At 40.8% G+C, this 16,180-nt stretch overlaps 1 protein-coding gene and 1 non-coding gene across 2 annotated transcripts; both read right to left on the reverse strand.

Annotated features, from left to right (window-relative positions):
* Positions 1-528: 528 nt before the first annotated feature.
* On the reverse strand, positions 529-15,760 carry TMCO5A (transmembrane and coiled-coil domains 5A). Its single transcript, XM_024732338.1, has 11 exons — positions 15,726-15,760; positions 14,620-14,769; positions 14,078-14,201; positions 13,409-13,459; positions 12,613-12,684; positions 9,471-9,527; positions 8,958-9,017; positions 8,465-8,529; positions 7,434-7,524; positions 4,133-4,137; positions 529-727 (listed from the first exon to the last, which is right to left on the reverse strand). The coding sequence occupies exons 1-11, from the start codon at positions 15,758-15,760 to the stop codon at positions 529-531; spliced, it is 909 nt and encodes a 302-aa protein (XP_024588106.1).
* On the reverse strand, positions 4,463-4,570 carry LOC112391297 (small nucleolar RNA U13). Its single transcript, XR_003001462.1, has one exon. It is a non-coding gene; the product is annotated as a small nucleolar RNA U13 (small nucleolar RNA).
* Positions 15,761-16,180: the final 420 nt, after the last annotated feature.

The raw sequence follows: 16,180 nt of genomic DNA on the forward strand, positions 1-16,180 counted from the left end.
GAGATGAGAAGAGAGAGATGAAACTCCAGTGACATTACATTGAGGCTTCTGGATCCAGCCATGCCTGAAGCCCCAGATTTTTAGTTCCATGAGGCAATACTTTTTTGTGTGCTATAAATTTATAAATTAGCTTAAACTAAGGCAACTTATAACGAAAGAGTTCTAATGTAAGTAATGAACAGTCTTCTGCTTTGCAGGGATCCTGTGTCTTAGATTTTTAAGATTCACTAGAAGAATTGATCAGCTCTAATTTTGCTCAGCATTTATGATATTATTCCAAAAATAGTCTACTTTGTTTACTATTGGTACTATTTAGCTTATCCATATAGCCACAGAAATCCATTGACAGAGCTCTTTACCGGGCAAGGTTAATCTTGGAAAGACTGTGTGAGGAGGGATGGTAATCAAGTAGGAAAACTTCAAGGAAATAACTGAAGAAAACCCCTTTCCTCCACAAGTTCCACCATCTCTTAGTCTACGGACTCAGATACCACTTGCCTTCTTTTGCTCCAGGATATTTCTTGGGGGTCAGTGGGGTAATATGTCCTCTGTCTCAAGCATGAGAGATGGAAAGAGAAAGCATCTTAGCTTCCACAAGATGTTCCTGCTCAGTATCTTGGGCAGTATATTGACAAAGAGATCTGGATTTATAAAACTTATGTGGAACAACAAGTAGCCCAGCAGTCTGATGAAAAACAGGGTGGTGAAAAAGAAATATTGAAAAATCCTGGAAAGAGAAAGCCAAGAAACTGTTAACTAGAGGTTAGAAAACCTGGAACAAAATAGTCATAATCTAAATGCATGTCTGACTCCTTGAGATTCAAATGTCTCTACTCTTAACAGCCCCTTACAAAGGTAGCCTCTTCCCATATGCTGGCCTGCCAGCTACTCTCTCTCCCATCACCATGTTTAATTTTCTTTCAGCATTTATCACTATCTGAAATTATCTTGTTTTGTTTTTTATTTTTATTTTGGAAAATTGTTTTCAAAAGTAGTTGCACCAATTTATTTATTTATTTTTATTTATTTAATTTTTTTTTGCGGTACACAGGCCTCTCACTGTTGTGGCCTCTCCCGTAGCGGAGCACAGGCTCTGGATGCGCAGGCTTAGCGGCCATGGCTCACGGGCCCAGCTGCTCCGCGGCATGTGGGATCTTCCTGGACCGGGGCACGAACCCGTGTCCCCTGCATCGGCAGGCAGACTCTCAACCACTGCGCCACCAGGGAAGCCCCAGTTGCACCAATTTATACTCCACCAGCAGGGTTTATGTTTCTGTGGATCCACATCCTCTCCAACATTTGATGTTATCAGATTTTGAAACTTTTGCCAATCAGATGGGTATAAAGTAATATCTCATTATGGTCTTGGCTTGCATTTCCTTGATGAACGATGGTGCTGAACATCTGTTCATAGGTTTATTCATCTTATGTGTTTCCTCTTGCCCATTTATCTACTATGTTGTTTGGGCTTTTCTTATTAATTTGTAGGAATTCTTTATATTTTCTTGATATTAATCCTTTTCCATTGTGTGTATTTTGAATATCTGCCCTCTACTTTATAACTTTCACTTGTTCTAAGGTGTTAGAGAACAAAATTTATTTACTTTTTAATGTGCATTTTATTTATTTATTTTTGGCTGCACTGGGTCTTCGTTGCTGCGCCCAGGCTTTCGCTAGTTGCGGCGAGTGTGGGCTACTCTTCATTGAGGTGCATGGGCTTCTCATTGAGGTGGCTTCTCTCATTGAGGTGCACAGGCTCTAGGCTCACGGGCTTCAGTAGTTGTAGCTCGCGGGCTCTAGAGCGCAGGCTCAGTAGTTGTGGCGCACGGGCTTAGTTGCTCTGCGGCATGTGGGATCTTCCTGGATCAGGGATTGAACCCGTGTCCCCTGCATTGGCAGGCAGATTCTTAACCACTGTACCACCAGGGAAGTCCCTAAAGTTATTTTTAATAAAGTCTAATTTATCAACATTTCCTTTAGTTAGAATCACTGCTTTTTGTATCTTGTTTGAAAAATCATTCCCTACCCCAAGGCCTAAAAGATACTATTTTGTATTAAGAGTTTATGGTAGTTTAAAAATATGTCCACAAATTCTTTGGTATTCCTTCCTTAGAGAGATTCTTCTCCACTGGAGTGTGGAATAGACTTAATGAATTGCTTCTAAAGAATAACGTATCATGGAAATGACAGTGTGTGATTTCCTATACTATGTACTAAAAGCACTGTGGCTTCCTCCTTACTCTCAGGAGAAAGCCAGCTGTCAGGTTATAAGGACACACAAGTAACCTGGTGGAGAGGTCCATCTGATGAAGAACTGAGACCTCCTGCCAGCAACCAGCTGTGTGAGTAAGCTCCTTTGGACATAGATCCTTTAGCCTCAGCCCAGCCTTCTAATGACTGTAATTTCAGCCAACATCTTAATGGCAACCTTGTAACAGACCATGAGCTAGAACCACCCAGCTAAGTAGCTCACAGATTTATGATGCACAGAAAGTGTGAGTTGATAAATGTTTGTTGTTTGTAGCCACTAAATTTTGGGGTAATTTGTTATGTGGCAATAGATAACTAATACTGAGTTTTGTAGGTTTTTTTTTTTTTAAATTGGTATTTAAGTCTTTAACACATCTGGGCTTGCTTTTTTGTTATACTGTATAGTAGTAATTCAATCTTATTTCTTTCTCATCTGGATAACCATTTTTTCCCCACCATATTTACTGAACAGTCAATCCTTTCTTTCCCCTCTGACATATAATCAGTCAGATATCAAGGTTCTATATGTGCACTGTTTCTGAGCACATGTTCTTTTCCATTGGTTGATTTTCCTATTCCTCTGATGATACTACACTATCATAATTACTGTAGCTTCCCAGTAAGTCTTGATATCTCAAAGAGCATGTTTCTCATTTCTTGCTCTTCTTTAAAATTGCCCAGGTTATTTTTGACCCATTTACTCTCCCATATACAATATTTTAGTATCATTTTATTCAATTCCATGAAAAATCTTCTGGGGAGTTTGATTGGAATTGAACTGATTCTATTAATTATTTGGAGACCATTGATATGTTTATGACATTAAGGCTTCCTATCCATGATCACGGTATTTCTCTTCTTTCATTTATATTACCTTTAATATTTCCTAATAAATTTCCTTATGATAGTCTTGATTTCTTATTTAACTGATAAATTATTTTGCCCTTGTGGTTTTAATATGATTTCCATGAGCAAACCTCCACTGTTTCCTTTGCTATATTACCCTTATCTGGTTGTGCTGGGCTGCATTCTGCCTCAGGACAAATTCATGGCCCACCTCCACTCACCAGTCAAAAACAGCCCCTTGGGCTTCCCTGGTGGTACAGTGGTTGGGAGTCTGCCAGCTGATGCAGGGGACACAGGTCTGTGCCCCGGTCCGGGAAGATCCCACATGCCGCGGAGCAGCTGGGCCCCGTGAGCCATGGCCGCTGGGCCTGCGTGTCCGGAGCCTGTGCTCCACAGTGGGAGAGGCCACAACAGTGAGAGGCCCGTGTACCGCAAAAAAAAAGAAAACCAGCCCCTTCCCCTCCAGTTTTCTTAAGTTTTCCTGTAGAGTTAATCTTGATGACAAGAGCCAGGATCCATTCTAATACAGGATCTTGCTCAAAATTAGAATCAAAAGCCTTTTAAAAGCCTCTTCCCACCACTCTTCTTGAAGCTGGATACAGTATTCATGAGAAGGGTCTGGGATGACGTGCCCAGGGACAATCTTAGGAATAACCTAGCTTTCTAACTTCTTATCAGCACACGGTATACCAGTGCTCCAAGGATGCTGGATCAGAGCAAGAGGAAAGACATTTGTAGTTTGATGTGATGAGCTAGACTTGCTGGGCTTACTAATTCTCTTTATGGCAGATAGTCCTTATCCCAGGAACATGGGCAATTCCATGTTGGGCGCTGGTGTTGAATTATAGGTGAAGGTGGCCTAGGAGTTCTAGGGAAAATTCTGCTAGTTGTTCTGGGAACATGTATTTAAGGATATTGAAATATATAATTCTTCACTTATCTGGTATGAAGGAGTATCCCTCTTAAGCAAATTTTCCAGACAGTTGGAGCTGACCTTTAAGCACCAGTAATTTTATGTTAACCATTTTGATTGGACTTTTTCTAAATCACATTTCATACCACTTTATATATATGTTTCTCTATGCCTTCTTAAACATACTATATTGAACATAATTTGACCTTTTCTTAAAAATGCAGGGGCTTCAATACCAATTTTAGTTTGCTATCACTGTGATTCCCTAAGGACTAATATCCACTCATTTGTTTGAATCTTGAGTTCTTATTTGGTTTAACAAGATTTTTGAGCAGTTGTTATGTGCTGAATACTGTTAGGTGCTGTCTCCTTTTCCCAATCATTTTCTCTCTCTTTTATCTGCTGTAAGGCAGTGGTATACTTGCATTTAGAAATTCTCTCCCTATTTTTATTTTTCACATTAGGGGGTAATGTGCTGACATTGTGATAAAGTTTGAGGGAGGCACGTCTCACACAATAGTGTAAAAACCCAACCTTCATGCTTACGAACCACAGAAGGATCTCCCCATTTCTTTTTTTAAGTTTTTTAAAAAAATTATTTTATTGTGATGAGAACACTTAACATGAGATTTACCTTCCTAACAAATTTTTAAGTGTGCAACACATGATCATTGACCACAGGTGCAATGTTATACAGCAGATCTCTAGAACTTAATCATCTTGTTTAACCAAAGATTTATGCCGATAGATTAGTAACTTCCCGTGCCCCCTCTCCCCACCCTCTGGCAGCCATCATTCCACACTTTGATTCATGAACTTGACTGTTTTAGATACCTCATATAAGTGGAATCATGCAGTATTTGTCTTTCTGTGACTAGCTTATTTCACTTAGCATAATGTCCTCAAGGTGCCTCAGTGTTATCATGTATTGCCGAAGTTCTTTCTTTCTTTTTTAGAGCCCTCCTTGTTTATTCTTTTTAAAATTTCTTTTGTTTTTCTATTTTTAATTTTTTTATTGGAGTCCCCATTTCTAATCAACTGATGTTACTGGGAAACCAGACACATCAAACTAGTTGAAAGTGTTGAAGGGAAAAGGGGGTAAGTATGACACTTGTCACATCTCTTCTAGGTGATAGGATTCCTGTTTCTGATTACTGCTAGGCCACTGGCTTCTAATACTGGAAAACTGAGATTAGTCATCGCCTTTGGACAAGGAAGTCATAACAGTGAACTGAGAAATGTAGTCATTGATAAAACAAATTTGTTGACTTGACTGTGTGTGTGCGTGTGTGTGTGTATACAATGTTCTCCTTGTCTAGACTTTGCTATCTGCTAGTATGGCTAAGTAGAACTCCCGGTTTTCTGGGAAGTTTACTCAAAGGAATTTACTTACGTTTTACAGAATCCTGTTTTCTTCTTTTGGAGAGAGTTATCCTGGGAGAAGAAGAAAGGGCAGTGATAAATAAACAATTTCTGGACTCTGTGAGCACTGCCAAGTAGTACTGAGCCATTAATTAAATGTCATTTTAGGTAAAATTTTACAAATTTTTTCATATACATAAGCAGATGAAATTTTCAAAGCCAAATATATGTACATATATATATGTGTGTGTGTGTATATATGTGTGTGTGTGTGTGTGTGTGTGTGTGTATATATATATATAAATCTGCATTACCTTTGCCTATATTGATAGGAATAAATGAAGACTTAGAAGGGTAGGGTCATACAGCTTGTAAGTGGCAGGACCAGGCCTGGAACCCAGGTCCTCTCAGTTCACATTTTGGGCTCTCTCAACTATACCCTTACCTTCTACTTAGCCAGTGACCCTTAGAGAAGTTTACAGGCTATAAAAACCACACAAACATATTCCAAGGGATAAGTTTTGAAAGCTATAAAAATGTAAAGATGAGAATATATCCTGGATTTCTGTAACATCCCTCTTCCAAAATATTTTCTCAGTTACTTCATTTTCCTTTAAACTTCCTTGTGAGATAAAAAGGAAGAGGAATTATGATCACACTTTAAAACTGTGGAAATGAGGCTTGCAGAATTGGAATTAGAAAGCAGCTTTCTGGGTTACAAATTTGATTCTATAGCTTGAGTGAGATTAAGTGGCATGCTAGCTGGTCAGCTGCTCAGGCAGCCTCTCTAAAGAGATTGCTCAAACATCATAGGTCGTTGAACCATCACATGGACTCTGATAATCTTGATGAAGACAGTCCTGTTGTTTCTCTGATAGGTGGTCAGAAGGAATACTTTAATAAGTCACCGGGAATAGATGGTGGGACACATCAGGTAGCATGCCAAGCTTGGTTCTAGAGAGGTGGACTTCAGTTAATTTCAGGAGTTTTGCTTGCTGAGTGGAATACATAAGCTTGGGACCAGAATAACCTGTTCAGGACAGTGGGAACTATAGTCACTGTGGAAATGGTCTAACATATTCAAACATCTGGAGCACCTCAAGGGTAATAGTCAAATGTTGATATTTGCTTTTAAGGAAGAGATGGCTTCTCTTTTCTGAGATTATAAAGACCATATATCTCAACAACATAAAATTTCTGCTGAATGTCCACTTTGGCTCTAAAGGAAATATAAATTACAATTAAAGTCAAATAAACTTTATCTATGTACTTGCTTCCACAAGACACCAAGCAGGCCAAGAGGCCGGGTGCTCTACATCCACATCTGTTTCCTTCAGACCTTTGCATATGTGCTGGTGACATCATGATGTTAAAGATGAATAGACACTGAAGCTGTATCATAAAGAAGCAACTGCTGGGCTTCCCTGGTGGCGCAGTGGTTGAGAGTACGCCTGCCGATACAGGGGACACGGGTTCGTGCCCCGGTCCGGGAAGATCCCACATGCTGCGGAGTGGCTGGGCCCGTGAGCCATGGCCACTGAGCCTGCGCATCCGGAGCCTGTGCTCCGCAACGGGAGAGGCCACAACAGTGAGAGGCCCGCGTACCGCAAAAAAAAAAAAAAAAAAAGAAGCAACTGCTTCCTATGTTTTAACTCATAGGCCAACTCTGATTAGATGGTGATAGATGCCCTTGGTGTTCTGTGTAGTAAAAGATTCTGGACCATGCTGCGATCATCAGGAAAGAGTGCTGTGATTACAGGAGATAGAGGAGTGGTGTATGTGTCATGTACTGGCCTTCTCTCCATAGAGTGCACCCTCAGTTAATGTTCCTTCTCGCTTCTATTCTAAACTTTCTTTGGTCTTGGGCTGGTTTCTTTGAGAACACATCATTTGCACAGCTGTAAGAGGGAAGACAACTGTTCCTTAGCATCCTCTTTATTTGTTTAGGGTTGAAATGCTTTGGAATTATATCTGGTACTGTTCTTGGAAAATCCACATGGGAAGATTGCTAGATGTTTGGTGGCTTATAATGATTTTGGAAACTCCTTTGAAAGGTGATGACACTGAAGAAGCTGAAGGTGGAGTAGGTGCTTACCTTGTTATTTTGGCCATTACACTCTTTGCTTGCTGAGTTCATGCTTATGACTTTTGACCTAGGGGGAAAAGAACCAAGATAGAGATTGGATAAAGTGCCCTCAAAGATTCATACTATATGATGGTTGTTTAAAAACAGTCTTATATTCGAATTCTATTGTAGCCAGTTGCTACATGTAGCTATTTAAATTTAAATTAATTAAAATAAAAAATAAGTTCCTCAGTCATACTACCTGTTCTTCAAGTACTCAGTAAGTGGCCAAGTGGATACTTAATAGATAGTATAGAAATTTCTGTTGAATAGCCTTGTTCTAGAAACTTAGCTTAGCAGTCAAGCCATACCTAGTACTCAGGAAGGATTTTGGGAGACTTGAAGGTATTCTTTAGGGGTGAGGACCTCCAAGTCCTAGTGTCTTGGACACAAGGCCACGGTGTACCTGTGTACCTGCCTATTTAGAGGCTTTATGCAGTTTGGGTCTCTTTCTCTTCATCACAAGGTTCCAAAATATTTAATATATAGAGATACTTCTTGACTGAATTAAGATTTAACATCTAAAGAGGGTCAAGAAATGGAAGCGAGGTTTTTGGTTTAGTTTCTCATCATTTAAACTCTTTTGACAAACTCAAGGGGTATTTTTTTTGGGAAGGAAGCTTTTATTTATGTTTAATATGAATGTTCTACTTATCAAGGTGCCTGACCACTAACCCTTTTTAAAGCACATGTTCCTACCCTTAATATAAACCCAAATAATTGGTAACGTGATAAAGCTATGAAGGGAGATGTGTTTCTACAGTCTTTGAAGAAGGATGGGGGAAGGACCTGCGTTTTACAGTTGGTGTGGTTCAGTGGGAGTCGACCTGATCACTACAGAGGGGAAAGATATGTGGTGTTGGGGGCCTCATAATTCCAAACTGGAATTAGAGAGATGTTTGCTCTGACCCAGGCTGAGATGGAGTTCCCACTAAAACCAGGATGTTCCTTTGTTTGCCAAAGCTTACACTTCTCTCTCAAGGAACTGAGTCTCTAGTTCTTCTTCTATTTTCTTCAAAGTTTCCCGGTACTTCTTCAAAGAGAAATAAAAGAAAACGCGGTTACTAATTAAAGCCCTGTGCTTTTCCTAATCATAATAAACATGCATTATTACATTGTAACATAAATGTTTGGTATTCCCACTGCCACTTTGTCTCCTTCCTAGCCTCCACCCCACCACTACTGATCTCTCACTGTATTTCACCATTGGACAGGTCTCTGGGGGTAATTGGGATTATAAACAGGAAAAGTGTTCATTATTAAGTTAAGAGCACAGAGGCTGGGAGACCAGGGAAGTAACAGAATGATATTGGTGGTGGAGTGTCATAGACCCTAAAATCCCTCTGGAATGACACCTTGAAGAGTTACAATTGTTCCAGACAGTATGCTCTGAAAAACCTGGTTCCATTTCACCCTGTACCTGAACAAACCCTTTGCTGTCCCTTTACTGAAGGGCTGTACCTTTATGCAGAGGGCCTGATCTTCACAGAGCTGGGCCAAAAGTGCATAGTCTTCTATTACCTGGGGAGACTAAAATTTATTAGTCTTAAATTTTCTCAGTGAATTGCTGTAAGAACAACAGTATACTTGTTTCCTCCTGTGTACCAGACCCTAAATGTGGCCTTCTAATTGTTCTAAATATGTTTTTTTTGTACATATGAACTAATTTTTTTGAGGGTAAACAAGCTATATTTTATAGTCCCTTAGGGATTATTTGGGGACAGTTGGGAGAAGAATAGATACTAATTTGTGGAAGATATAGATTATGAAGTGTATCCTATAAAAATATTAAATAGAAGGTAACTTAGGAGACTATAGTCATCTTCCTTTCCTTCATATCCTCCTGATCCCATAATGGTTTGGGATCTAGAACCTTATTATAACTCAGTCATTTGAGGAATGCATTAGATCGTCTGACCAAGAATGGAGTATCCCTTCCTTTGGGAGGAGTAACATTGAAGTTACTGTGGTTACCTTGGCCAGCTCCTTCTCTTGGTCTGCACAGGAGGCTTCCAGCTGTTGTAACTTAACCTATAGACAGGGAAGGAGGCTGGTAACTCAGCAAGGCAAAAACAAGATTCCATTCTGAAATGCTATAGCAGAGGTTATCTCACAGGTGGTTGACGTGCATTGGGCACCATTTCAGATATCCTTTTGATGGAGGGCAGTCAAACTGTCCTTGCAGCTGCCTGGTGAGCCTACACTCTTGACCACTGAGTATTCATCAGTGCTTTGTTCGCCCTTAAACTTCAATTCTTAGCTTCCTTCTTCCTTAGCTATTTCTCTTAGAAAAACATCAACCTTGAAAAATTCACTGTCACTTTTGCTTTTATATTCATGGCTCACTCCTTTCTTTCTCCCTGTATTTCTTCTTTCCTCTCTTCCTTCCTTGAATACTTGATGAAAGCCTATTCTATATCGGCCACTATACTGGAGTGACAGGGAAAGGGCAGGGGGAGTACTGAGGATACAGTGGTGAACGGAATTGATAGGCTTTCTGCCTCACAGAGCTGACATTCTAGTTGGGGGACATAACAGATGAATCAACATGATAAGTGCTGTGAAGGAAATAAAAGCCGAGTAATGTGCTCGGAGTGAGAGTGAGTGATGGCATAAGAGCTAATATAGGTGGTTGGCGAAGGCTTCTCTGATGATACTTGAGCTGAAATCTGAAAGATAAATATTAGTCAAATGGAGATCTGGAGGAAATATGTCCCATGCAGAGGTTACAACAAGGGCCAAGACTGTGAACTTTGGTATGTATGAAGAAGTTATGTGGCTGAAGCACAGGGGATACTGGTAAGGTGGGGAAAGGTAGCCACTGATGAAGTTACATACGTAGGGCCTTATAGCTTCTAAAAAAATTTGGTTCTTTTATTTATTTGTTTGTTTATTTATTTATGGCTGCGTTGGGTCTTTGTTGCTGCACGCGGGCTTTCTCTAGTTGTGGCGAGTGGGGGCTACTCTTCGTTGTTGTGTGCGGGCTTCTCATTGCAGTGGCTTTTCTTTCTGTGGAGCACGGGCTCTAGACACGTGGGCTTCAGTAGCTGTGGCTTCTAGGCTCTAGAGCGCAGGCTCAGTAGTTGTGGCACGTGGGCTTAGTTGCTCCGTGGCATGTGGGAGCTTCCCGGACCAGAGCTTGATACTGTGTCCCCTGCATTGGCAGGCAACTCTTAACCAGTGCGCCACCAGGGAAGTCCCCAAAATTTGGTTCTTTATTCTAATTGTAGTAAAAGGCCAGGAGAGAGCTTCAAGTGGTAAAGACACAATCTGACCTGTGTTTTTAAAGAAGAGACTTTTCAATATGTGGAAAGTGAGATTGTTTAGGAGTAAGAGTTGAAGCAGGAAGACTTGTTAGGAAGCTACTTCAGCATCCAGTTGAGGGGTATGGTGGCTTGCAAGAGGGTAGTACTATTCGTAGTAGTAGATAGGGAAGAATGGATGCATTTGGGTTATATTCTGTAGGAAGAGAAGATATAACTGTATTTTCCCTTCCTTCCCTTTCAGCTCTGTTGTTCCACTTTCATCTAGGGATCATTATTTTACATCTGGATGCTTCTAACAGTTCCTTTCCCCTCCAGTCAGTTACAACCAGGGCCAGAAAGAAAAATGTGCTAAAGGCTATATTTTCAAGACAGTGGCCTGAGTCACAAGGAGTTGAAGCAGGCATCCCATTAAACTACTGAACTAATCACCAGCATGCAACGGGAACAGAAGCAAAGGAGATACTGTATATTTCATAGAATTAGAGATATCACCTAAGAATTCTACAAAACAGGTGGGCAAAAGGGAGTGATTCAGAGGGTTAATAATACTCTAGAACTCTTTAGGGCTGGGCTGGTTGCTGCTAGGAAAATAATGGCCATTGTTCTGACAACACCTGGAACTTTATAGTCTGTCAGCTCAGCTCACCTGACATAGCCAGCATTAAAGTGTCCCCACTAGATTCTGGTGGCCTTACTGTCAGGAAAACTTGTTTTGGGCAGGAGAAGGAAGAAAAATCAGTCTCTGACTGCTGCAGTTATATGGTAAGGATAGTCATGGGGCTTCATAATCCTTTCTAGTCTTAACTTCACTTTCTTCCTGATGTACACACAGGATCCAGATTTCTTTCTTTCCAGGTAAATTTCCTGGATGTGCACGACTAAGCAAGCTTACTTGGTGGCCTTAAACGTCTTCTTCTTCCTCTTTTTTTTTTTTTTGTGGCCATCAACACTAATTTGGCCAAGAGAAGATAGGAGAGTGCTTCTCTATTCTTTCTTTTTATATTTCTATTTTCAGTGTGTCCGTATCTTCATAGGCTTCATATACACAGTATGGGCTTAAGTGTGTACTTAATAAGCTAAAGAAAAATTAAGGCAAGGATAAAGATGTAATTCTACAGAAAGTATCAAGTTAGAATTTTACCTGTTCTCTAAATAAAAAAAGTAAGTCTCTAATTCTTCTTGCAACTTTGATCGGATGTGTTGTGGTTGTGTCCAGGTTCTTAGCTCTGGAACACAATTAGAGTAATGCTAAGCACTGTCTGATGCACTTAGCATGCAGAACTCACTAGATACTTGAATGACCAACTTAATGATTTCTTTTCTAGATTGGATTCCATGACAGGATGTGTAAGTTGCCTAGCATGCAGTAGAGTTACAGATCCTAGCTCTGCCTCTATGAATTCATACATATGCCTTAGCCACACTCTTAAATAGTCACTTTAAAATTATGTGACTTCAGGTTTTAGCTCTCCAAAAAAAGGAAAGAATACTTTATATACACAATTTCACTCAATTTTCAAACGGAGGCTGGGAGGGACTGATTAAATTGCCCTTCATATACCACACTAAGTACTGGGGACAGGATTTAAATTAGGGACTTCAACTGCCTCCAGTGTTATATATGCATTTGTGTTCTGCTCTTCCTCATGGAAGAAAAAACAAAATATATGGCTTCAGAGTAAAATTCCTTACTAAGAGCAGAGGAAATGTCAGTACTCAGTGGCCCAGGCTTATGCCTGACATGGGTAAAACTACAAAGAATTTATCCCAACTTTGACAGTTGTTTCCACTTGAAAGCTTGTTTCCTGTTCACATAGTCCACACTCATTCAAGATTGCTTTTCCATTTACCTTTGACTCTTCTGGGGTTCCCTTTAGATTGCCTTGTTCACACTTAGTTGCCTTTTGAGATTTCCTTGTAAGCTACAGTTTCAAATAAAAAAACACATTGCAAATAAAAAATACATCAAATAAAAAAAATAAAGAAAACAAAGACATTCTCTGGTGTGTGTGTGGGCTGGTAATTTGGTCTTGATAAAAGCTGCCAGGAGGTGGTCCTTTGGTGGATACTTGGTGCTCTTGGAGACATCTTTATTCTACCTTTAACTTCTTCTCACTAGTCTTGGCCACCAAAGCTGGAGCCTGCTCAAGGCAGGGGTACTTTTCTGAACCCCTCATCCATGCTGGGTTATTCAGGAATGGGTCAGAAAGTAGGGTATCATAGGAAGCCCACTGTATTCTGAGCAGGAGTTGAGGTAGAGGGAATGCCTAGACAAGGAAGAGGGAATCCTTAGGAATTAAGTATTTTTAAGTCTCTGTTGAAAGTAAAATTAACTCTCACTACAGAGCTGCCAGCCAATCACTTTAACAGAGTGTCTACTGGAATCCCTTTTCTTGTAATAGAATGAAGGAACCTATGGGATCACTGAATACCCTGAATAACCCACTCCCTCTGTCCATCTGATACTTGCAGGGAAGATCCATGGCATTTATTTAGGTCATGAAGCTCAGCCTCAGGAGAGTAGTATCCACCCCAGCACAGGCCTCTCTAACATGTGGGATCCCCTATGACCACTTTTGCTCCCTTGCCTCTTTGGTGCCTGGGGATGCTGTGGGAACACTGGGGAACACAAGAGCCCCATCCCACCTTTCTTTCAAGTTGTGCTATACTGTGGACCAGAGTCTCATTCTTCCTTTCCTGTTGAGAGAAAGAAGCAGTGTAAGTGTGTATCTGCACACCATCATCCGTCTTTATTTAGTTGATTGTTCTCCATTTCGCTCCAGTGATGATTTCCTGCAGGAACTCTACCTTATTGTATAAGGTCAGGTAAAGAACCTGTGGTTTGATCTCAATACATACACACCAACTTAACAGGGATAGAGATGCCCACACGCAGGGCTTCCCAATACTAAATATTACCAAAGAAACCCTACCCTCCACACATCCCTTTCCATGCATGGACACATCCTGCCATGACTTTTTTTTTTTTTTTTTCCTGCGGTACGCAGGCCTCTCACTGTTGTGGCCTCTCCCGTTGTGGAGCACAGGCTCCGGACTTGCAGGCTCAGCAGCCATGGCTCACGGGCCCAGCCGCTCCACGGCATGTGGGATCTTCCCGGACCGGGGCACGAACCCGTGTCCCCTGCATCAGCAGGCGGACTCTCAACCACTGCGCCACCAGGGAAGTCCTTGCCATGACTTTTGAGTTGACTACTAGTTGTATGTAAAAAGGAGAGACTAGCTTATCTGATAGTTGATGAGAGACAGGATGATGAATAAAACCTATCATACAGCTCTTCCCAGCTTCTTGCTTACCAGTCTGGCTGTTTCTTCTTCTAGCGCCTGCAAGGTTCTTTCCGTTTCCATCATGGTGCGGTTCTCCTTCCCCCACTCCTCACCCTCTGCCAGGTCTCTGGTCTGAGTGATCTCATTTTCCAGCCTAGATGACGCAAGCACACACTCTGAGGATCTGGCAGTTTCAGAACCGATAAAACACAAATATCAGTTTCAAGGGAACCTCAGTGACAATAAACACGAATCTCAAGTCGGAAACCATTCTTTCCTGGATCCTTAGACTCAGAATCACTTTCAAGGCAGGAAAAGTAAGATTCCTCTGATTCCCAAGTCAAGCACCCCAATGTTCTTTCAGCTCAGGTATCACCCAGTTTTTTTAGGAATCTCTTTAAAACTTGCTGTATTTCAGAGTTTGAGCCACAGAGCAATGCCAGAGAATGAAGAAGAAACTTTGCTGTACAAGAATTAGGTCTCTAGAACAAACAGGAAAATTTAGTGTTGTCTCTTCTCTTCTACCCCATCCTCTGGATGGAGAACTTCCCTCATGGAACCCCAACACTCACCTCTGAATCTCATCTTCTTTCTTGCGGATTTTGAGAAGAAGGTCCTGATTTGCTTCATCAATTCTCTGCATATCCCTTTCAAGGTCCATATTCAAACTGTTAATGTTCCTCTTTGACTGGGCCAGTCTTAAGATTTCCACTTTCTCTGACCTGTAGACTCAGTCCCCAAATTGAACAAGGGCCAGTTATCTTAAGATCAGTAATCTTTGGACTAAATGGGATATCTAGAAGGCACGTAATTCATTAACCTGGCTGTTTCTGGAAACACATCTGTCCTTTTTCATTCTTAGGAAATTATATTTCTTAATCATGCTCTACAGTTTGTTTCAATAATTCTCAACTTGGTCAGCAAGAGAGGTTTTTCTCAGGCTTTCTCAGCCAAAGTGCTCAATATACTAGTGCACCTCCACTCTGGTTCCAGAAGTCTTGCTTCCTTAAATAGTGTCCTGCATTGGTTTCTAAGACAAGTTGTTCACAAAATCTGCTCATGCAATACACTTTTATTGAGTACTTTTATCCAGGTAGCTGGCACATTCCTTATGATTGAGCCCAGCTTTATGCAGAGCCACAAGAGATTTCCACCAGCAGGTAGGGCTTCAGTCTTTCCCTTCCTCCTCCCATCTCAAAACTTCTCTTACAGTACCTGCTACAAAGCTTGAGTATCTATCATGAGAGTCACTTCATTGAGCACACAGATATGATCCAGGCATTCATTTTCAAGAATTCAAAAATCTTTTTGAAGTAAATTTGAATAAAATAAGGGTAACACTAGAGTCATCTAGAAAGGGTACCTGGCACATGGAAGCTCTCAATAAACTTTTCTTTTTCTTGTATCATTAATTAGTTTGCTTTTCAAATAATTAACCATAAATAAGTTAGTGAGGCAAACTTTTGAGTAAGGATGAGGGATGATTTTGGAAAAAAAGACTTTATAATAGCTCTCACTTCAGGAGGGCATGAAGGGCTTGAGGTGGAGTGCAATGGGGGAGGGATAGATAGTAGATGGAGAGAGAGAGGGAGACTAGAAGATGAAGGAAGACATCTACAGCAGACCTGCTTCATACCTTGGCCCTTGGATGTGGCTTTGCCTAATCATGATTACTTACTCATCATCTAGTTGATCTTCCTTGTGTTCTTCCATTGTAGATTCCCTAAAATATCAGCAGATATGTATCTAATGAGTTGGGGAAATGAGTCATTTGTGAAGTAGAGTAACTAGCCAAGAACCCCCAAATATAGAAACAGAACTGGTCTCTTCCCTCCAACTTCACATTTTGGCCATGACAAAATTCAGCCTTTTGGTTTTCTGCTCATGTTCTGATTATGCCTCAGTAAGGATACAGTGAGGATACAGGGATAATGCTGGAAATTTCAGTATATATCCTGCTAGCAGGTATATTCAGAGATAGTTCACCAACACAAAACCCTTTGGAATTTATACACAGCCATAAGAATCAATAGAGGCTATCAATTGTTCTTCAGTCCCTTTCTACTCTAGGGCCACTTGCTTTCCTAAAGGGCCCATGGGCCTGGGTGTAGGTGTACAACTTCTCTGAAAAGT

Source organism: Neophocaena asiaeorientalis, unplaced genomic scaffold (genome assembly GCF_003031525.2).
Source record: "Neophocaena asiaeorientalis asiaeorientalis breed wild unplaced genomic scaffold, Neophocaena_asiaeorientalis_V1.1 scaffold119, whole genome shotgun sequence".
In the NCBI taxonomy this organism is placed as follows: Eukaryota; Metazoa; Chordata; class Mammalia; order Artiodactyla; family Phocoenidae; genus Neophocaena; species Neophocaena asiaeorientalis.